Source organism: Acyrthosiphon pisum, chromosome A1, assembly GCF_005508785.2.
Source record: "Acyrthosiphon pisum isolate AL4f chromosome A1, pea_aphid_22Mar2018_4r6ur, whole genome shotgun sequence".
Taxonomy (NCBI): Eukaryota; Metazoa; Arthropoda; class Insecta; order Hemiptera; family Aphididae; genus Acyrthosiphon; species Acyrthosiphon pisum.
The window spans coordinates 75,345,157-75,371,013 of record NC_042494.1 but is presented as its reverse complement, the minus strand read 5'-3'; the positions used below and the strand labels follow the sequence as shown (position 1 = coordinate 75,371,013).

The following is a 25,857-nucleotide window of genomic DNA, read 5'->3' as shown; positions in this document are numbered from 1 at the left end:
ATTATTCATTAGAACAATTCGTTTTTACTTACCTTTCTCTTGTTAGACATTTATGATCCACTCTGTTATAATCGATTTTTAAATAGCATAATTAAGTACCATAAAACTCTTTCGTCACCACAAAAAATGACCATCAATGATTATATGACCTACTAACTTAAATAAATAATTTTACGAGATCTAAATATAACATGGCATAGAAATATCATACAAAATATATAATTAGTAATAACTAAAAGTATTCAGATAATATTTAGAAGAACATTTTCAAAACTCAAGCTGCTATTATAGCCTATAATATTATAATACGTAGCTATACATAGCTATCACTTATTAATTATTACTAATTGCAAGTCATCAAATATATATTTAATTCAATGTGCCCATAATATACATTTACGTATTATTCAGGTTAAATAAAAAGTCTACAAGATATGTAACTTATACTTATTAGATACTAAATATACTTACCAATACAAATATTATCATTAAAATGAGTGATCTGATTTATTTTTGAAATTTGTATAAACACAGTTGTCATAGCCACTATGTTATTGTCCAATAATAATATAACCTTAATAATTGTGCCATTAATTTAATTGTAATATTACGCATCAGGCAATTGAATGGTAATAAATAGCAATTAATTAAAATATTATCGAAATAGACAATGGGCATCAAACATGCTATATTACTGAATTTATTATTATATTTTTTATTTTGTGGATCCAAGTCACAACTTCAACTGCAGAGGCCTTAAGTTACATTATATTTACATTTTCGGTTTATTATTTATATATAAACATACTGTAGATACATTTCCGCTTAAAATAATAATAATATATACCTACCTAATTGATTATTGTTTTGTGTATTGTACTATTGTATTTGTATAGGATTAAATTGTTTGAAATTTATCACAAAATGTAATTATATAATCATTTCCCAAATCCTACATATTAATTTATAAAAGAATACATAATATTATATGGAATTAAAATAGGTAGAAATAAACGTTTTAAGGAATGTTTTTTAACTTTTCTTTTTAAATATTGTAAGTTATATAGAAAATACTGAAACATAATAATATGTATATAAATTACTGTTATAATTTTGACGGAGATTATGATATTATATAAATACTAGGAAATTCATTATTTTTGCCCACCTGCCGAAGATGTTTATTAAAAAATATTATTTAATACGTTATAACGGGAAATTAATCGGAATTCAAATTTTTAATATTTAAATGGGATTTGAAATGACATAATTTACCGCATTGTATTCAAATATTCTACAATAGCGTTTTACTTTTATCTTATATTCGTATTATTGTAATCTGATTTTAATGAGGTGCTAAATGATTAGTCATTATTATGTCTGCTGATGGTAGTTTCCAGGGTACAGCAAACATATGGCACGAGAAATTGGATACACATGTGTCGTACCGTACATCCTATAACGAACATCGTGGGTAGCTCGTAAGATAATATTTTCGCTAAGTTAAAGAATCTGCTTATATGTATACATATTTTTTTTCAAACCGAGACATTTGTGGCAAATTATATGATATACCTATCACACACGTGGACGGATTATAACATGCTTACCACTACTATTATACTGATTTTGTAGCTTGTTTGTAAGTTATAATAATATATTATATATTCATCCGTAGTCCGTAGTGTACCTAATTATTATTATGTTAAATTGGTGTACAATATACATACATATTTTTTTTTTAAAGAACCCATATTATTAGACACAATTCTTTATTTTATTTGAATAACGAAAGACAGCGTGATTCGTATTATCAAAAAAAACGTTTATATTAGATATTGCTATTATGCATATAGCCATGTAGGATCTACATTGCAGGTAATATATTAGTGTATTATAATTCAAGTAAAAATGAAGAAAATGGTGATCCATGGAAATGTACTTGGGTCAGAGAACTCAGATGTTAGTATCCTAAATTACAGCGTTAAAGATTATTATTTTATTGTTAAAAGTATTTTTTCGTAGGTATTAAAATATTCCCACATATAAAATATACCTTCATAATGTCATTATATTCTCATGCCATTTCATTGTTTTATATCTTGTGCTCCCGCCGATATTATATCTAATAGCTTTAGGACTTGATAAAATCACAATAATATTATAATACACATTTTTGTTTGTGCATCGAATATATATTATTCCGATATCCAAGATAGGACATATCCATGATAGTTGTTTCATACTTATATTTATCCTAAAATAATGTATAATAAACATATTTAACTGAAAAAAATAAGTCGATGTTATGTATTTATATACATAAACCATGATTTATATAATGGGCACCTTCTCTTCTTGTTTACCTTGAAATGTTATAACTATTGTAACAACTGTCATCAACTGCGTACTACATATTATCATAAATATAATATCAACAATATAAGCGCATTCAAATTTTCCGAATTGCTTATACATTTTAGAAAATCAGAACACTAGAAATAAATTATGAAAAAATAAAGAATGTACTTTTAGGTTTAGCAAAAAAGAATCTACTTACTTATCAATTTTACAATGACTACGTACATATTTTTAAATTATTTTTTTTTAGTTTTGTTTGCTATCATTTTTCTTGTAAATGAATGATCCATCAGTTAATTAAAATACTGTTTTTCAATCCTTACTATTTTTGACATTTATTTTAATTTGGTTCGTAACTTTAAGTTTTAATTAGGTACTAACTCTATAGACTTGACATTTTAATACAAGGTAAAACCTAAAAGATTTACAATATTTTGCAACTTTAGTGAGTATAAAACTTAACAAATAGTAATTTCAGTTTATGTAGTTTTTGTTACAAATTAATTATCTATATTATTATTTATTAATTATTTGTTATAATATGTGCCAAATCAATAACCATAATAATGATTATTCGTTGTTTTATATATTTTGTTTGAGTGTTCTAAGTACTTCTAACAACTTGGCTTCTGAGTAGGTAATAATACTTTGTTGTGTATCTATATGGTATAAATGTCAATTTCAAGCGATAACTACAATTTTCATAATATATTTAATTAATATATACATTTTATATAATTATATTTGAATGATAATATATTATGTAATTTGTACCTATATTTTGTGATAATTTTGTAGCAAAATATATGGTTATTGTGTTAAACATTTTGGTAATTTATTACTTATTAGTGATTAGTAACTATACTAATTAGGTTAGTAACACTAATGTTCAATATTTTGATTGAATTTTAGATCAATTAAAACAGTAATCTGAGCGTATGATAATTATCTTCGTTCTTATTATAAGTAATTAAAATTACTTTATTTCTATATATTAATACATGTCATTTAGTCTATTATTGTTATAATGACGTATATTAGACGTATAATTATATTGTATATTTTTTAAATTTAAAATGAATAATTACAATCGTAAAATATATAAAAATATACACTAAATAATTTTGATGACATGTAGGGAAATAGGGAATAACAGATATATCGAGAAAGCTCTCTGTACTCTGTAGTGCCACCCGACAGATTAAATTTGAAGGTCTCTAGGCCAGGTCCCTTTTAGACATCTTTATGGGAAATTGGGAATTATGGTGCGGGTGAAATGGAGAATAGTCGATAAATTAGCGAATTTTCGTGATGGTTAACTTTGAATGAAATTAAAATAGGATTTGGTTAATTGAGTTAGCAATATTATTTTTAAGTCTTTGTGGAAATTATTTTTCTTAAAGATCCAAGGGGACCAGCGATTTCAATAATATAACATCGATTCCACCACCTATTCATTTTTAATTGTGGTTATATTCTGACTCCCTAACTTTATTAACTAATCAAACAATACATTAACATTTGACTTAATTATATAACAACAAATAACTAATTATAGGTAGCATCTTATTTTAATATAACTTTTCACTTACCTAGTATTATTTTGAGCTGATTAAAAAAAAACTTTAGTTATAAAATAAATACAATAAAACTGTATACACATTATAGTATTATATACTTATTATATTATCAATATCATAATACCTAATAGCGGCTGTCTAATTTTGACAACGATTGATAAAAATAAGATTTGTAATTTTTTGTTCGATAATTGTATATACTTATTTCCCCATACTATCTTAGGACGTTCAGTTCGAAATTTTGTCGGTATAAAAAACAGTAACTCAATGTCAGGTCACCCAACTTTACAATTTCAAATTCATTGAATATATGGAACTGCAATGCTTCGTTGTATATTTTCGATACGACTATACTGGTGTAATCAATGTTGTTTTTTCACTGATGAAAAATTTCCGGAGGAATCGATGAAATTCTGAAACAAAGGAGGTGAGACGGTTTGACAAAGGAAAACTGACTGAGAATTCTGAGTTGTTCATAGGTTAGAAGGCTTGGCACTTGGCAGAGTCCCACGGATGCCATAGAATCACACTGGTCTGATGACAGTCTTATAAATTTAGAGTTGCTTGCGGATAACTTGGGTAAAAAAAATGGTCAGAACAGGAGGAGTCTGGAGTTGAATGGATTCCTTTTATTTTTAAGACGTTGAGCCTAAGTTATGCGTCCATCGAACGTCAAGCCCCAAGGACAGAAAATTAAAATAATAAATGTAGGTACCTATATACCTACTATATTAAATTATTGTACTGTCGGGTAAATTTACCCAGTTATTACGCAGCTAATATTTTTCAGACAAAATTTTAATAATTGATTTAATCATTATTTTTGCATTCAGATGTATTCAATATTATAGTGTCCACAGTAAAATTAAACGTGTTTTAGTATTATTAATCCGTCAATTGTGATGAATTTGTTTGAGTGGATAGTTTTTTTTTTTTTTTAATAGCTGTGGCTATATAAAAAAAAAAAAACGAGTTGAAACTCATGAAAATATAATTACATAATTTATTATGTAGATGTATACATAAAAATAATTAACTATGACTATATTTCGGTGTTTGGATAAGCTATTAACTGTTATAACGATGATAGTGCGATGACAATAATATTACAATATTGTTAACTAACGTGGACAATATATTATACATTTATTTACATAACTTTTGTATGAATTATTACTATTCATAGCTTGAAATATAGGTTTGGTGTTACAGGTGAATGATCTTTGACCTTTAGTTTCCCAGGAGTTATAATAATATAGGTATTATATTATATGAAAAATCAAAGTAACCGTTTTCAATATAGCCCAGTCAGCAGGGGTATTATTTAGATTTTTACTTCAATATCACCAGTAAAGCGTGTGAATTTTCCTTTTTATGTAAGTTTTATGCAGTCGTGGTTTTAACCAAGTGTTCGATGTTTAAAATATGCATTTTTAAAAAAGCAGGTAAGTGGATGTCGCTCTGCTGTACAGTAGGTTACAAGTGGGTCAATGTATAATGGATTGTATTAAACTTGAATTTAATATTATAATATATTGTATAAGAGAAACGATTCTGAGCGGAGACAGTTTATCAGTCTGGATTTTTAAAAATGTTATTGTTTATTATAGCCTTTAAGTTGAATTAATATTATAATATTATTATTTTTTATTCATTGCTATTGGTCATAAACAAATCGTTAGAAATTAAAATCCCATTTTAAGCGGTTTTTCGTAATTTGTCAATAGTTTTTATAGTTTACTCCTTCTTGTAGACATTTTGTATACAGGATATAAAAAAAAATAATAAACACCTTTGTAAAACCACTAGCTTCCTCGCTCCGCTCTGAATCTAAAATAATAATATATATAAAGACTGTCACTAATTAATAAAAAAATAGTTATAAATCACATTATATTATTATACCTACTTTTATATGAAGCCAGCTGTTTATAAACGTGTGATAATCATGTGAAGTTTGTAATTAGGTACCTAATGCTATTTGCGTAGCAATAATATTTTATATATTACACAAATATGTTAATCTTCCTTCTATACGTGTTGTAATCTTAAGCCGTGTTATTTTATTATTACATTATGCTACAGCATAATATAACAAATAACCATAATAAGAGTCTGAGTTGTTCAATTGAAGATAAATAATTATTATTGTAATTTGATGATGTCCGTCGTTCATTGCTGAGTACGGTGCATTCATCAGTATTGTATTATAATTTATAACTTATAAGGTAATAATTTGTACATGTTTGTATATAAATATATTATGGTATAATACGTTTTATATTATATTTTGGCATAAACATTATAAATTATAAATCTGTGTATAGAATTAAACGATGACACTAAACGACAGTAAATAATATAAATTAATAATAATTTATTATAACATGAATAGGTAACAATAATATATGATACCCATTTAATTCAATCCAAATAATATCTATATGATTTGGTTACCATATAGAAGTTTAAGGCTTAACATTTAATTTGTACAACCTGGTTAGAAAACCAAGGCTGATTACATCGAACCATTTTTTTTTTTCATACTGATCTTAACCCTTATTGTGACATCCCTTTACTGTATATTGTACTTACAATACAAACTTATTCTAAGGCGTAACCTAACTTTTGTTTTTATTTTATTTTATTTTATAGTATATTTAAAGTTATACTAAATTGTTGTTTTTTTTTCGATTAAAAGTGTTCTAAAGTATTCTGGTATGTTTTAATATTTAAATAAACTAATTGCTTTTTATTTGTCTCTAAGTTCTATTAATTATTATTTTTATTTAATACACATATTAATTTTATATAATATGCACATTATACACATAATAATATATCCTACATCAGTAAGTTATAAATTATAATTATGATTTAATTGAGTTGAATTTGTTTTGTTTTCTTATAATATATTTGTTCTTCGAATTCTCATTTAAGGTAGTTTGTTAAACCGAATTTGTTTTTCTTTTGTATTACTAATGCTGTAATGCATTATACAATGGTTATTATTTTGTTTATTATAACGTTATTTTATCGTGTATTTTTCTCCCGTAATGACTAATGACACATAGTGTGATTTGTGGTGCAAAAGTCATCCACCAGTAATATCGTGTTGATAAAAAAAAAGCAGTTACCGTAAAATTTAAGATTATAATTCAGTATTTAGCTAATATGTAATAGGTACCTAAGTGTTATAATTTAAAACCTAAATTCAAGATATTGACAACTGTTATATAGGTGTATAAACATAATTAAATTATACAGATAGCTTATCTTAGTTAAAGGCAATAATAATTACTTGTTTGTAAAAAATAAAAACTTGCCAATTCATTTCCTTTACATTCATACAATTATAGCATACCCTAGTATGGCAACGTTGCAAATAAATTCACGTTTGTTAGATCTGGGTGTATGGAAATTGATTTTCCTTGATCAATCGGCCAATGTAAACACAATCGTATAAAGTGCATTCGAATAATTTGGTTAACCGAATAATATATTATATTATACAAGTATACAGACGTTTATAATTATTATTTGTATTCAAGTATACTGGAAGGGGGATTGGCGAGGAGGGAGGGGACTGGTTGGTTAAAGTAAAACGGCTGTAGATTGTTTCTATATATATATTATATATATAGAGATACTGTTATTTACATGGGCAGAATTTTATTCGATTTCATTTGTAATTTATTCGTGTTTTCAAAGATTGAAGCTGCGTTAAAATATATAACGTCTCAACACATAAAAAATAAATGCGTTCAAAATACTTAAAATATTTTATAATACGCCGAACAAACACCATTATAATAGGTATACATATTTACTATGGTCATACACACTTAAAGCGGATTACTTATTCCACGGGTATTTATTTTCCGTTTCAAGTGCATGGCTTATACCGTTAAAACTTAAAACTATATAATATAATATTATCAAGAACCAAACCGGGATCAATTTTAATTGAATTTTTTATATACGCTTGCACCGCAAGTCGAGTCGTCGGATTCGTTTTCACACAATATAATAATATAATATTTAAATAGGCATATACCTACGCGTGTATAATACCTAATATATGAAATTATGAACGCGTGCTCGTCAAAACTCGTTGTTCTCCAAGTAGAGGTACCAACAATGAAATACGGACCAGATGCTTTTTGCGCGATTATAATATTTTTGTTCCGTATTATATTATGTTACTTACGAGGTCCTATTATACAGTGTGTATTATAATATATTATTTTCGATCCCGTTGCACCGTGTTGTTTTTTTTGGTATTAAAAAGAAAAATTATAATGCGCGGGCCAGAGATTTGTTTTGTTCTCGTGGTGGACCAGATTTGCAACGATACGCAATAATAACGTATTATACCTACACTTACTTACACGGTCAAATAAAAAAACTCCTTCTGTCTCGGCCGCGTTTTTTAAATTGTTTTCGAGTGTTTTATACATTGTATATAGGTAGGTACTATATACGCTGCGTATCGGTCCGACGACGGATAAAATACGCGAGCGGGTAATAATAATAATGAGAAGAAAATCTGACTGAAAGATATTTCGTCTCGTCGCGATGGGTTAAAATAATAATATTATCAATATAAATAATGATACAAACGTTTTTTAACCTGAGCAAGGCAGGTAAACCGCCGCGCCGGCCGCCGCCGACGACAGATGGCGCTGCTCCGTTCGCAGCGCGGTTCAAGTCTCCCCGACGACGACTACGGCGGGCCCGCTCCCCCGCCCGTCCACGGCACTGACAACACCGCGGTAACCACGCATCGACACGACCGACGACGGCGCAGAGCCCGCACGGCGTCCGTCCAGGTCAACTGGTTTTATCGCGTCGTCCGTCGCGTGTTTTTCTTTCTTTTAAATCGTTTTTCCGTCGTTGTCGCCGTTTCAATATTTCGCAGTGCGTGTGGTGTCGCGTGTGCAGGTGTGCGGATTCGATCGGCAGTTGATATTTTTCGTGTGTGGTGCAATATACGGACATAACGCAGGTAAACGAGGCAGCAGCACGGTACATTATTTGTTATTACGTAGGTACCTATAACACAGAAGCCCGGTGGTCGGCAGACGGACGCGGTACGACGACGAAGCGTTTTACTTTTTTTCTGCGTTATTATAAAAATAATAATATCGTATTAATATTTTCTTCGTTGTTGTTATCGTATTATTTTTATTTAACGGCCGCAGCACACCTGTTGCCCGCGGTGCTGTAATCGTGTTTTACTCGGATTTTCGCGCTATGCGTTTCGCGACGGTCATCACCGCGAACATCCCGACGACTACGACGTCGATCGAGCCGGCTGCAGCTGTGGCGGTGGCTAGTCGGTAAACGAGCGCGGTCGTTCCGTGCCGACAGCGTTTATATTATAGTTTTGACACCGCGGTACCTACCTACGGTTACCAACCGCTCGTCTCGTGATAATATAACGGTCACCTCCCGGCATAGCCATTCGGTCCATCGTCGAGATGCTGTGCGCCGAGGAACTGATCGGCGGCTTCGACGAGGCGGACGCGTCGGCGTTCAAGTCGCCCATCCGCAGACTCGGCTCCACCAGGAAGATACTGTACTTCAACAGTGAGTACCGATCAGAATACTTATTGCGTGTCAGAACGTGTACAATCGTAATGTTATATGGCATTTAGTCGTGACCCGCCGAATCGTTGTGTTATTATAATATTACCCCCAGCGAGTGTTTATGGGTTTAGGACTTTAGGTCATGGACGAAACTCACGAAAACCGCAATGCGTGCTTGTTTATTCGACAATAGCTCTTCGTTTTCTGCGGTTCACTGATACTGTGTAGGCGTCACGATTACGATGTTTTATTGGGTGTAGACCGGCTGGCGCCCTATAGACCCCGATATAATTTCTTTTGCTGCTTGAGAAAAACTATGGAGCAAACTTTGGCAATGCCACTTTCGAGAAATGTGTATTTTTTTTTATAAACTGATCGTGAAAACTTCGTTTAATTATTATCTTTTTATTTTGGTGTGTACCTATATGTGTACCTCGAGTGTTCTATCACTTGTTCCGTAGACCGAAACGGTTAGTTGAAAACGATATCCTTATGTCAACCGTTTACCGTCGTATCATCGTCGCAGTCTTTGGCGACACGGTAACTCGCGTCGTAGGTACTGGCTGTTATGGTACATATCTTATTTCCCGTTAGTTTTTTTTTTAGATCTGACGAACACGGATTTATGGTGTACAATTTAAGCGGTTTTTATATGAAAGTATCGGAAAACACGATCGGCCTAGTGGTAATGGTTGACTAATTTTCGCGATGATGAATCACTTAAACATAAGATTTGAAGTGGAGAAAGTAGACATTTTTAATCATGGTTTTTAATAATTATGATAAAGTGCAGAAAAAAACGAAAACTGGACGATTCACACGTTTTTTGCTTATGTGAAAATAAAACTAAAGTAGATAATATAAGCTTGGCGAATGAGCAAATATTGAGTGTACCCAGTTATGTTTGTACGACTACAGACTAAAAACATAAACGTATTGCCAAAAAATATAAATAATTTAAGTGTCAAACTTAACAATTATTAACATGTGATTGGTAAATACCTATAGAAGTGAACAAGATTAATGCGTAATTAACAATAATAAATAGAACTACTGTCTGATATTGTTTAAAAAAAACGTGTATCTAGGATGCTCGTAAAATATATCTAAATAGCTATTATCTATATCGGAATACGTATATATATATGAGTATCAACAAGTGTGAAAAGCGAAGTGAAAAGTGAGTATAGATGAAGTTTGAAGTGAAAGTATATTTTCATCAAGAGCCAACATAATTGCATTATGTTTTATGAGTTATGGTATTACGTAATGCAGGTACCCACTTTGATAATATTATGATATTTTGAATCGGGATGATTAATTAGTAATTAATGAATATATTAGTTATGTGGTATTAAAATATAAAATATTTTTAACATTTAGTTAAACGGTACAAATTACCCATGCTATATTTTTATATATTATTATTTATTGGGTACTTTATATTAGTATCGTATGGTACATTGATACCTATATCAAGTACAGGGTTGAATAGTGAAACGGCCGATTTTAATATAATGTTTTATATTAAAATCGACCATTTCACATTCCCACCCTGTACCTATATATAAATTATTCTTGATAAAAAGCTAAATCTTAAGACATTAGGTACTCAATGACATTTTGTATTTTCATCAAAAATATATATAAAAAATACAATGTTAATTCCACAATAGGATAATCAATATAGTTATTTTGCAACAGCATCACCAATAGTGACAAGACAGGGTTTATTTGTTATCTTGTACGACCGTTCTTCGACCTAATGTTTAATTTAAAAACCCAGGATGACTGGTTACTTATGTATCTATTACCATTACTTTTTCCGTACCTATTATATACCTTAATTATTTAAAAACTGAAAGAAAATGTTAGTCTATATATTAAATTGTGATATACAACTATACGGAGTAAAAAAAAATGTTGATTAACATTTCTGTTTGTCAGAAAACATTCATAGAATAACAATTTCTAATGCTATTTTTTTTCTTTTACTGTCTGTATCAATTTTATACCAAAGTTCATTCGAGGATTATTTATTATATTATGGTGAAATAGGATGATTAAAATGTATTTATATAGTACACATCTGGATTGATTTACGGTTTCGTGTTTTTTTATGATGGAAAAATGATTATCAATTATGCATTAAATATGATAATATTTGCACTTATAAAAAAAAATAAATGAATTATACGTTATATTAATGTGAGTGAATGATCGATTGGTTTTACAGTAGTTACCAGACACAATTACATAAAATATATCATCATTTAACTAGACATAAGTTGTTTATTATTAGTTAAAGTATGTTTATGATAACATACATAAATCTAACCTGATAATTTGTAATATTATAATTACCATAAAATAAGAATAAATGGAGAAAATACAATAATAGTAGTATGTTAATGCAATGTGCCTATATCAGACTCATATCACTGATTATATAAATTATATAAATCAATGCTTAGACATATATTGATCCATCTAAAACCGACAAATTCGAATAGAAACATAACAAGTGAATAGTTAAAAAAAAAATATAGGTGTCTGTTTTGAATAAAAAACTATGTATAATATTATAAAGGTGCTAGTAAAGGTCAAATACACTCCTGTGCTTCTTTATAGGATATGACGTGTATATAATATTATGCAGCATTATTATTTTTTTCCAATTTAACAATTATTTTACAAATTTTCATTAAAATAAATTATATTCGAAAATACCAAATCATCGTGGTTGTATGAATGCAATATAATATCCGTCAGTTTGAGTACTTTCTATTATTTTTTAAACATTATAATGTATAAAAAATGTTTTATATAGTATGTAGATACATACTATAATATTAGGAATAAGCTCGGGAATAAGTAATGTAAATCTAACGAATGCAAAATATTTGTGTTTATATGACGACGTGTCCATGTCCAATCGTAAAATTAACATAAGACCAACTTCAGTCTCAGTTTAGTACTCAAACAGAAACACGTAGGTATTGTTATTTTGAAAGAAATATTAATTTTTACGATATAGTTTTATTTTACTTTTCATTGTGAAAAGCCAATGCAGCTGCATATCGTATTCTTTATCGAAATATCCAAACGCGTTTGTAAAGGAGGATTTATAGTTGTCTAGGGAGTTTAAGGGCTGCTATTGTTAAGATATTGACAATAGGGTGAATGATTTTTATCTAAACTTCTTGACACTGCTCGCATATACAGATGCTGCCCCACGTATGTAATAATAAATTTAGTTTAAAATTAATTCTTGATGTTCGAAAGGGCTCCTCAATTTCATATTGTTGTTGATGTGGTTGCTGCAACTCGTCGTATCGCCTTGAACAATGGACAATATAATATTTCAGTTGATGTAGGCGAGTAACATTTTGACCTATAGAGTACATTTATTCATCGGTTACTAATGTAAAATACGAATATTTTTCATTTGTCAATAATAATAGTAAATTTAGTTTTATTTTATTATTATGAGTGTACCTATCTATAAATATTATTTAACTGTGACGCCAGGTAATCTTCTATCTAACTAAGTAAATGTGAAATGAAAATCTCCCTACAGGCTAAGCTCTGGAATTACTTATCACTTATAAGATCTTCTTGATTTTTTTTTAACGAAAGAGTATATCACGGAGAAGGTTTTTATGAAAGTAAATTTTAGGAAAATTCACTGGAAAAGTAGGAAATCTGGATGTCAAAAATACAATAGTGGCGTCATCTGTCCAGAAAAAAATAAACTAAATAATAAAAAATGTAGTTTATTGTTGCAGGTTAAAATAATAATAGTGTACTATATATTGGTTGCTATTGGTTAATCGGGCATGTTTGTTGATTTGTATTATTATTTTTTGTCAATATATATTATATTAGGGAAATAATCTGGGAAGAAGATAAGCTAAATTAAAAAGGGTTAAATTTATTTTTTTTTCTTCATCGGATTTTAATACGGTTAGGTTAGGATTTTGTATTAATTGATTATATTAATCCATGGTAGGTGGAATTAAGTAAATACGACAAACTTGGTATAACTTTGATACTTTAGAGTTAAATCATACACTTACGTAAGACAGCACGGGGTCCGCGATCTACCCCAGGTAGATTGCCTACTTGATAATATACTGCTGCGAATCAGAATTTTTATTCTGGGCAACAGAAAAGCTAAGATACATTTTGAACACGATACACCAAATATGCATAGGACCAGTTCCCGGACCAGTTAGTATAGTTTATAAAACATTTGATGGATCATTGCCTTTTTTTTACAGTTGTACCTATATAGTTTTATTGTTGAAATATTTTATGTTATATTTTTGGTTTACGTTGATTAGTTAATTGATATCAAGTACCACATAATTTTAAGCTTAAACATAATTTTGAAATATAATCTAATGCATATAAATATTTTATGTATGTGTTTTTTGCTAACTACAGAAGATATTTTTTGGGAAAGGTGATTCAAGTTTTACGACGGCCCGTACATACATTTTCTTTTCTTATTCTTTGGTATTTGAAAATGTACGGGGCTATCAATGTTGCCATTCAGTGCATTATTTTGTCCGTTATTGTTGGAGCTGTGACAATATATGGCGTGAACAAAAAAAAATAAAAAATATAAATACCAGTCAATGAACATCAATACATTTCCATGTATAAATAATGATAAAAATACTACACGCGAACCCTACTTTGTACAAAATTCGTTGTTGCGGACTTAGTAGGAAGTTCAGCTGTCAGCGATAGAAATTAACGTGACCGTAAAAGATGAAAATATCTATAGGTCCTGTATGTTTTTGTCGGTTTTTTTCATCACTCCACGTTGGTGAGCAGATGTTCATAATATTATATCCTTTCCCTACGAGACGGCTACCACCATTGGGCTACCATATGGACTGTGTGTAGTGTTTGACACAAAACTAATTAATCATTTAAAACAGCCGAATATAATATTATGTCGTATTATTGTTCTCTGACATTATTCGACCAACTTTATGATTTTTTAATTGAATAAAAATACTAATATATCCTTAAAATAGTACAATTTATTTTATTTATGTGCTATAGAAATATTATATAGACTTTTAATGTTAGGTACGCATAATTATACTTGTATATTTGTAAATCAATTAATAGGTACCTATATACCTACAGGAAATTGATTTTAAATAATTCCAGGAAATATCAATAAAATATTATGTTATGTATGTACGAGGTATATGTATGTTATCAAAATATTTGACTCATAATATCTTAATTATTGTTGTTTTTGTTTTTGTTTAAAAGAAATATACGAAAAAATGTCATTAATATTATATGAAAAAATAGCATTACTGTAATATGTATGAAAAAAATATTTAATAATGTGTTTACCAGTTTAAATCAAATATTTTGAAAATATTGTTTACATAACATGCATAATTAGTTGGTAAAAACTTTGTTACACGTATAACAGTTTTGTAATTTGAATTACACTAATAGTCTAATAGCCCCTGTCCAGCCCTGTACCTATATTTTATTTGTTTTTCATTGTTATTTATACTAAAACTATAATTAGATATTTCTTTTTATATAATATGATCCAACGTAAATGCATAGAATAATTTCTTTTACAACGAAAACTTCAATTAAGTTGATAATATGTAATTGATAATAGGTAAAGTTTATCTTATCGCATTTAGTTGAAATATTGTGTTATGTTGTATAGGTAATAGGTATTTTGCGTTTTCTCTAATAGTAGTTATGTATAAAATAGACATTTCTATATACTTAAAGGGGGTCTAACACATAGTAAATGTCTGCGGAACGAACGTGATTTAAAATAATTTTAAAGCATCTATATTGTTGGTATATTAGTTAACTCAAATATTGATGTAACCTATTATTTGGGATTCCAGTTGACTGAAATGGAAATTTTCGTATTTATCCCGCAGTATGATTTATAAGTACTTAATTACCTATATAATAATTCTATACGTTTATGACGATTGATAGATTAAACACGATTCACTCTATTCTCCCGCTAAATAGGTTAGGAGAGAATATTACCAATAATGATCTAAAAAGTTTCAATTTAAGCATTTTTAGATACTATTATAGTGACTATATTTAGGTTAACTACCTTTTTTAAATTACAACAATACATTATATAGGTTCATTTAAAAATTCTGAAACTGATTATTAATTTAAATATTTTAATGAACACTGATCGAATGATGATCCAACATTAAACATAAAATAAATAAATTAACACTTATTTAAAGGAGTTTAAAATAACTTATAAAAGTCTCTTAAAAATAAGTAGAAATCAGCTTAACTAAACTTTTCTCCACATATTTTGTTTGTTTTTTATGTTTATTTTTTATTTCTAAGCCATTTTACAATCGGATTTCCCATACTTCTTTATTATCAGTGTAAAACATATTAGTAATATCATGTTAATTATTAGTTATGGTTCTTACAAAAACAATATACCTAATAATAACATAAGCGCTGAGAAATATTTACCATTGTTTAATGTTAAACGCATTATTATAACTAATGACAACTCAAGAATTGAGAAAAAAGTAGTTTTTTGAGCTTATAATTTTTATTTGATATAACTTAATTGTATGGGGTTCTACATGTAAATTATAGCATTATGTTTTGGGTAACTATATTATACCCCATTCTATTGAGGTATAACTAATATGTTAGATTAAGAATATTAATCGGTTGCATACTTGCATGTGATGCCTTTCTAATATTATTACAATTTATTAGTCTGATGTACTATATCAAATGGTTTAAGATCCGCATATATATGATAAATATTATGCAACTATGTATTATGTACGATGTATGATGTACTGAATGGTTTAAGTCAGACGTCAGTTGTAGTTGTGGACCGTGATCATTTCTATTTAAATATAAACCGCATACCTACCTACTTTTGTTACTATTCATATTGAAAAATACTTTAATACAAATAGAAATTTACGTCATTTCATTAGTTTGTAACTGAATAATATTATTTACAGTAAGAAAACTAAGTCATATTATTATTATACAAATAAACAACTGAAGTAAAAAAAAATATTGTAATTAAAATAACAAATTAAATCAGTAAATCAACTGCTTGGAATCGAAATTTTTTTCCCACGATATGCAGTTTAGTTGCTTAATATTTTATTGTCATAATCATGTCACGATCATAATCAAAAAAATAATTAGTATTTTATTAATTAATACATTAATGCATATTATATGTAATGTTTATAATTTAATAGTATAATACCTATAGTAAGTAAAAAAAATTTAAAAAAGTTCAGTTTGGTCAGTAAACTGTTGTTTTACTGCACCTTAGTAGATTAGATATTCAACACAAATTATACTCGTTTTGATATATATATATATTGTGATATATAGTATAGTTTTTGGAGAGTACCTATCGAATTTATAATTTGTATGAACTATTTTTGTATAATACGCATTATAGTGGTTTACTTTTAATATGAATTGATGTTTTTAATAAGTAACTAAAATATTTCTTTTAGTGTTTTTTTTTTATTTGAACCATGACATAGACTTATATTTAAAATGAAACTCTTGAGAACTATTATAGTGACATGACGTGACTAGCAGAACAAAAGAAAAATAAAACTCAAATGAAAAAACCCAGATGCTGAAGTAGTGCTGTTAGGATCGAAAGGGGTACAAGTAAAAAAAAAATTGACACCATTTTATATATTTTTATCGTTATTATTATTAGACCGTGACTATTGCCATAATATTTTTATATAAATAAGTCGCATTTGTAGAGAAATCGATATCAGTAAAATGAAAATGAAAACGAGATATTCCTCAATAATTTTTTGAAACATTTAATCACCTGTTGGCTGTTACAATTATACGGATTATAGACTATATGCTGTTTGTTTGGAAAGAGATGGAGATTGATAAAAAAAAATTAAAAATCATCACCAAGGTAAAGGCGCAGCTCCAGTGTTTCATTGAGTTGGTAATGAGGATGTAACGGATTAAATCGAAAACATATACCGTACAACGAATTTGACCGTGTAATATGCAGCAGCAGGCTCATCTGAATTGTCCTGAAAATAATAATGTATGGTTATGTCTTTTAAAAAAAAAACTATGGGCCTTTAAAATAATATGTCTGCTTAAACAAGAAGTTTTCATCCGATAAAGTGAGCTAACTGTTTATTATACACTTTAGGTATTATAATAGTTTAATATTCCAAATATAACAATATATTCTATTAAGTATACCTACTTTTTTTTCATAAAGCGTTTTCTGACTATAGCTCTATATTAATGAAACAATGCGTAAATATAACTATATAAGTGATGACTAAAGAAACGAAACTAAATATTATTATGCATTTATGTATTAAATTTGTATGCAAATTTAATTAGACCTCCGTTATATTATAGAATTTATAATAATTGGAGATGTTATACAATATTATGCACAATATTTAATGTTTATTTTTTGATTATTTATTAGTGAAATCAAGAGTTTTTTCCTATTATAACCCATACACAGTGGAATGTTTTGATTATACACGACCAATCAAAACATTATTTTTCTGTAATTCTTATAAAATACTAGTTGTTATAACGTTTCCAAATAAGACGTAACTACAATAATATACAATTTAACAATACCTATACAACATTGAAATGTTAAGGTTATTATTAGTGACTTAATATAATTATATGGTATAAGAAAATACACAACTCCACGTAGTAAACCTATACCTATAACAAACAAATTATAACTTTAAATTTAAATTATTATTGTATGTATGCAATATATTATGCATATTATTATTTTTTGCTTAATTTAGGCACACGAAATTAGTAAATAATGTTATGCAATTACTACTGAAAAATAGATTTCTGATGTTTTTTGATACAGTTTAAAAAAAACTGATTTCGGTATGCTTTATATAACTATATACCTAATACTGTACTGTAACCACTATAACCACTAACCTAGTTAAAAATAATTCGCGTAGGCGTTTGCTAAGCAATTCCGGCACACCCTGTATAATGAATTGAATGTGTGCGACTTGTGTGAGTCAAGGCCTATCGGCAGTATTTGTCAAGGTTATGTTACAACGGGTAATATTGTGTTTTGTCCCCCATGGACGCAGGAAATTGATGATATCCAATATATTATTGTGCTTAATTCGTTAGGATTTCAAAAGACGCCCCTATAACTTTTTCTCGATGTGTAATTTTTTTTATAGATGAATATATCGAATGAAGGTACACTAACATGGTTAATATTTGTATGGTCAATTAATACGTATATTTTATTACGATCTAAAAAATACAAAAGTTGACAATGGATGCAAATATGCGAGGACTATGTCGTCAAATATTGAGCATCGTGTTTTATTTAATAAAATATTATATTTTGCAAATAAGATTATTATTTTAATCTTCAAATGAATTTCATTTGATTTTTTAGAACAATTTGAAACCGAAATTTCTTTTAGTGTTAATATAATACGCGAATTGACAAATCACCATTATTATGCACCACTGAATAATTGTATGATGCAAAATCATGAAATTTCTTCTTTTATGGCTAGGTTTTTATTTTATGCAAAAATAACACAGCCTTTCTTAAAGAACTGAGGGATGAGTTAATGATTAAGCACGTTCGTCACGTATAATTAAATTATAAAATTTAGAATTCCTGTTATTTAAAACAGTGTTGTTTTAAATTGTATTATATTTATTTTTATTATATAGATGTTTATTCCAAAATGTTTTTACACATAAAATCATATATCTATTTTTAGATTTGGGTATTAAATTTGCCAAATAAAAAAATTCTGAACAGCATAAATTATTCACTTGAACACATTTGTTAGAAGTCTATTACACATTTACACATTTTATGCATTTTCGATAAAATTATTTCACCCTTCAGTAGCTATTATTGAGGTAATAATATTACGATTGCATTTTTTGAAATGTAATAAAAGTATATAGGTACAGTGATTAAAATAATATTTCAAAAAAAAAAAATTAAAACAATTAGGTACAGAATACAACTATCATTTCCATAATAAAATGCGTTTTAGGTTATAAATTATATTTAAGGGCAAATTAAAGAATTGTTTCTACTAATTTAATAATTGGTATATTCAAAGGTTTTGTGCACTCTGCATATAATTAAATGTGTTCCTAAACTGTACTTACTACAAAAATATACGACCACTATGTCATTTAATTCTTGTGTGAGTGGCGTTTTGTGGTTTGAGCACTTTGGGGTTTTTTTTATTTTGTAATTGACAACATACTAGTTGTATTTTGGTATGTTGTACACTATACGTCACTTTCTCTTTTTGGTTCATATTGAATTTCTATCATGTTTCAGCGTCATACGTTCTCTAACCGTAAAAAATCGGCAGGTCTATTGTGCATTTGAAAATACAATAGGTGATTTATTTTTGAATACCTATGTTTTCGTCAAGTTCATTCATATTGTTTATTTTTATATACATATATATATAATACACACCTTATCGAGTATGCTAAATTTTCAAGGAAATAAATCATAAATGTATACGAAAGTTAATTATTTCCCACGATGTATACGATTTATACGATTTAAATGTCATTTTAATAATATATGGATTATTTTGACTGTTGAAAACGATATTTTAGTAAGCCGCTATAATTATGGGTGGTCTGCTGGTCCATATATTGATGTAATGATGTATCACATAAAATGGTATACGCTTTGTTAGTGGACCATGTGTTTCTGAATTCTGTTTTCTGTTCATTTTCACCCTTATATCTTAACTACCGACATCCTGATTTCATTTGAACGTGTGTTTATGTTCTCGTATATTATTATGGATATTTTCTGTATATAGTGATGAATCATATTATAGTCTGTTGGCTAATATATTAAAAGTATCTTTTATTTTTGTCATATTGCGTGGGTTTGGTCAATATTTGTACTTGGTTCAGGCGTATTTTTTTTTATATTCCATAAAAATTGATTTTAGATTATTATCTTATTGTTGTTTGACACGTTATAAATTTATATTTGTAGGTTCCTAAACATTAATCAATTAGTATTCACTTAAAAGGTAATTTAATCATACAAAGTATATAGTTACCTACCTATATTATTAATTTTGTTCATCTTTTTTTTTTTTTTAATCTTACCTACAAAATATCTAAAAAATAAATGAAGATATATTTTATTTAAATATTAAATTTCTTTTCTATATTATATAGGAACATTTTTCTGAGTATTAATACTATATTAATGTTGTTTCATTGATTACATCGATAAATTATTTAAAAATATTTTGATTTATTATTAGGGAATCAAAATGTATAATACTGTACTATTATACGGTTTATGCATATATGATTAATATCGATTGTTGTTGATGCTATAACTCAAATGATAAAAAAATGTATATATTTTTTTTATTTATATTTATACTTGTTCATATATTATTAGGTACTACATTTAGACAATCAGTGAATCGGCAACATTGTAAATAGCAGCACCTAAACGAGATAGCTGTGCCTATTACATTAAGTAATCAACCTACCGTGAAGTCTCTTGGTACAATTACTCTGACATGTGTTTTTCATAAAATATATGTAACTTTAAATATAAAAGTATAGTGTAATGGCTATCTACCTATTAAATTACGATAATTTAAAAACATTCATACTAACATTTTAAATAAACAATCTTAGTTGATAATTTATATATTATGTAAATAATTTTATATGTTCACTTTTAACTACTATATTATTGTTTTAAAAATAAATAAAAAACATTAATAAGCATAGAATTTGCAAAAAAAAGAGTAATGGGTTATTTTGGTCTAGTGTGTTAAATAGATTTAATGACTTGTTTTTCTATGAAACACAATAATATTGCATACTATATTTACATAAATAATTAATTAATTATTTTATGCGTACCTAGAATAAATAGATAAAAATAATAAGTATTATAGACTTAAAGTTCTATAATTGATCTACTGCTTTAAGGGGAGGGGGAGTGTGTTTAATATCTAAAAGAGTATTTGTTTATAAACATTAATTGGTTGGTTTAAATAATTGTTATGTAAAAAATATATGAAATAATAAGTATTTCAAAATATTACGTTTGAATGGTATTTATATATTGTCAGAGATAATAATTTGTGTTCTAGACCTGGCTATAAACTCATTGGTGCCGTAAAGAGACATAACACTTAAGACTATTTTATACTGGATAGTGCGTTATTAAAGATTTTATATTAATGATCGATTCGTGACATGGATTCAGTCTTCGTTAATATACGAGTCACGTTTGACACCAGGTTTTCTTACGACTTAATTTTTTCAACATCCTGGAACATTCTATCGTGTAGTATATGGCTCATTGTGATTCAAAAATAATGTCTGTGCATTGTAAATTCATATACATATAATATATATACACTACGTACAGGATATTAGTGCACGTACCTATTACAACTATTGTGTACGGCCGAGACCGATGAAACGATTTAAACCCCGAGTGACCTCGATACGATTTCCAGCGCTGCACTTATAACCACATTATTATTATATTACGGCGATGATGGGAAAATACGTTTTTTTCATCCCATTCAGATTTGATTTTCGGACGGTTTGAAGAATTGGCCAGACCCCGTATGAACGCACCCATATAGGTGTGGGTCCGCGGCTGGCGGGGGTTGGCGATGACGTCACGGTGTTATTGAAATCCTTGTACAGTCTGTATGGTGTGGCAGTGCGTAAACGGCGCATTTCCCCTGCGGCCGACAGCGACGGTCGGAAAAGCGCATGATCCGAATGGGATAAAGCGGGGAACTTGGTCCGGCGGGCGGCGCACAGCTTCCAGTATCGCGCTCGCAACAGTTGTCGACCTATACTTCTCGCTCCGTCTCTCTCCGCGCGCCGTCTTGAAGTTGTGTACACATCGTAGTACACAGCACAAATAACAATCGTCGTCTTGCTTGTTATTTGCTTCGCGGGCTCAAACGTCCGGTGTCCGCGGTACCTGTATCAGACCGGAAACAGCGTAGGTACCGATGAGTCACGCGGCTGCAGGCGAATAACGTCATGTTCCAGTGTATTGTCCAGCCCAAGAATACGTGGAGCAGGAGCAGCCCCGAACTCCGGGAACTCAGAGTCGTCTATCCAGGTGACACTCGTCATATCGATAATTGCTGGATTACCTGCCAGCTAGTCGATTAATTATATAATTAAATATCCGGTCCATCGATGCTACAAACACTACTGTCATATATTCGTCGGTTTACCCCGCGTTTCCGGTCCGCGGGGATACAGTCTCTCTCGGTCTGTCGTTGCGTAGCTCGAGAAACGTATATCATAACATTGTTGTTGTCGTTGCACCCATATTAATATTATAGTTCTATACGCCGCCGCAGGTCTTGCCACACAGCAGCGGGCCCGTGACTGTCGTAATAATCACCATACCACCTACCACCTACCTACCATATATAATATAATACACCTAGGTATATATACGTATATACGGATAATCGCAATGGTAAAGAATTTGTGTTTTGGTTGACGGTTCATTTGTCACGTGCGTGTTGGTCCAACGAAATTCGGTTTTGCGTAGTTAGCCCGTGTGTACCGTTGTATAAGCGTATTTCGCTGTTATACGCATGGCAGGACGTGCCGGAGAGATCGATGACACCCGTTGCGGCGGCGGCGTCGGCGGCGGTAGAGGGCGGTAACGCTCTCTCACCGGAACGTCCGGAACCGATTGTCTGCAGTGATTTCCGATATTAAATAAAATCTCAAATTAAATATGTATTCCTCTCGCAGAGTAATCGATCTTAATGTTATTAAAATGCTTACCCGATGTAATAATTATGCACACCTACTTCAATATACTACAATCCTATCGATTTTAATCAAAATTCAACATACAATAATTATTACAACATACTTTCACCGACTTCGTCGTCGCTGCAGTTTATTATTTCCGTAGTATATAGGTACCATTATTTTTTACAACAAGAATAAATTAGTTTTAATTCGTACACCCTTATTTAGGTATATATTTAAAATTTAAATATTACTGTTCAAACTTAATGCAAATCGTAGGTACAGTGCTTGTGTTAAAATAATTGTTGTATATTACCTCAATAGTAAGGTCAAAATATAACTAAATAATTCTAAATTACCAGCTACATGTGAACCAATTAAACATTATAATATAATGTTTGGCCTTGAAAAAATAATTTAAGTATATATTCTATTAAGTTATTGTATTTCGCTGTTAATAATAGGAAATTCAATAAGATTGATTTTTAGTTTTAATTTAAATTTAATTAAATTCATTACTTATACATTTTAATCGTAATATAAATATTGTCTGTTATAGTATCTATTATATCATAAGGTACAAAGAATAAAGTATTAGTATTAATATTAATATTTTTATAAATTAAGTAAACATAAACTAGATAAAAAAATCGTATAATTTATATAGTTTTGAAACATTTAGGATGGTTGGGATATAATATATGTATCGATGTATAATAAGTCTTTTTGTTTTTAGTAGGAGGGAGGATAAAAACAATGGCAAAGTAGCACAACCGTATACAACTACAAGTGGTTTACAATGTTTTTTTTATTGCATGAAACGGGTTGTGAATATCAGCCAACAAAACGATAATTTCACAAAACATCTACTCTTCTACTTACATTTCTTGACCTTATAATATATATTATATTATACCACCGTATTATATTACTCAAAGATAACTTTAAAATTGATTTCACAATGCGATGTAATCCAGAAGTAATTTTTTTATTAAATATTTTTTGTAGAACAATTCGATTAACATTCAAGTGTTGATATTAACAAATAGTTTAGATTTTGCTAGTACACTAGTACACAACAATATATATTTCTGGTTAATAATACTATTACAATACTAAATATAATATTATGTCAATAAGAGAATAGGTATAAAAACATCGTTGCGGTTACAGTTTTTTCGATTCGTATAATATATTTGTTAAATGCTTATATTAGAATAAAATTGTGTGTGTAAATACCAATTAAATTAACTATGGTTTTCAAAATCATTATTATTAAATTTGGCTTAGGTATCTGAGTTAACTTTACATAATACTATAAATAATGACTCAACTTTTAGATTCTGAGTGGAACGATGAATGTATTGATTTTACAATGATGTGTGTTTTTTTTTCTTTTTTTTTTTGTGTCTGTCATCACCTTTTAGGACAGTAGAAGCGCTTGGATTTTCTTCAACAGTACCTTTTCTGATAGGAAAGTGAATCTAGTTGGTACTTTGGGGGGTCAAAAGTAAAATTTTTCCAATTGTTTTCAAAAGCGCCGTGAATAACAAAAGAAAAATTAAGGAAAAACGGGAATTTTTACGCAAAATCTGTTTTCGAGAAAATTGATTTTGGTTTTTGGTGTAACTTTAAAATGAATGACTGTAGATACATGAAATTTTCACTGGTTGTTTATATTTCCATTTTCTATACATGATAATATTTTGATTTGTTTTGAGCTATTTACGGACAATTTCAGTTTCCAATTTAATTAGTTTTTATTTCTATGAATGTCAATAAAACTTTATTTGTTGAGTAAAAATACTTGAAAATTTAATACAAGGCTCCTATTATATTGTTACAATGACATTTGAAAAATATTAAAAATCCTAAGTCACAGTTTTAGATTCTGAGTGGAACGATGAATGTATTTTTTAATTAGCATTTAAAGTTCAAAAATTGACAAAATATGTAAAAATCACGAAAATTAGCAAATTATTTTGAGTTAATAATTCGTAAAAATTTTCCTTTTTAGAACTAATATTTTAAAATGTAATACAAGATTCTTTATAGGATAATCTATCTTTACCAAAAAAAAAATGTCTATAAGAAACTCAAATTAAATTTTTATGAGCGTTTGAAATTCATATTTTTACAACATTTGATATTCACTCGATTTCTTACGTAACGATTTTCTTATTTTGTTGTAATTAAAAAACGAGTGACTATAGAAACTTGAAAATTTCACTGAATGTTTATATTAGCATTTTCTATAAACGATAAAATTTTGAAAATAATTTGACTCTTTTTGAGCTGTGTACAGATATGGTCAGTTTTCAATTTTTTTAGTTTTTTTTTTCTATAATTATCAATAAAGTTTTATCTATTGGACAAAAAGTGTAAAAATCATAATACAAGGCTCCTGATATATTGTTACAATAGCAGTTGAAAAATATTAAAAATACAT

The 25,857-nt window shown here is 28.7% G+C and overlaps 1 protein-coding gene across 3 annotated transcripts in view; it reads left to right on the top strand.

The window, feature by feature from the left end:
• Nucleotides 1-8,732: 8,732 nt before the first annotated feature.
• The window catches only part of LOC100169229 (SLIT-ROBO Rho GTPase-activating protein 1), a 57,580-nt gene continuing 40,455 nt past the window's right edge, over nucleotides 8,733-25,857 (top strand). Inside the window, exon 1 of one of the 3 annotated variants that reach the window (XM_029487535.1) lies at nucleotides 8,733-9,533. In XM_029487535.1, the coding sequence (XP_029343395.1) occupies nucleotides 9,425-9,533 (109 nt within the window). In that variant the 5' untranslated portion in view covers nucleotides 8,733-9,424. Of the gene's footprint in view, nucleotides 9,534-21,684; nucleotides 22,753-25,857 lie in introns of those variants that run through there. The other 2 variants (XM_029487537.1, XM_029487536.1) reach the window with 2 other exon arrangements.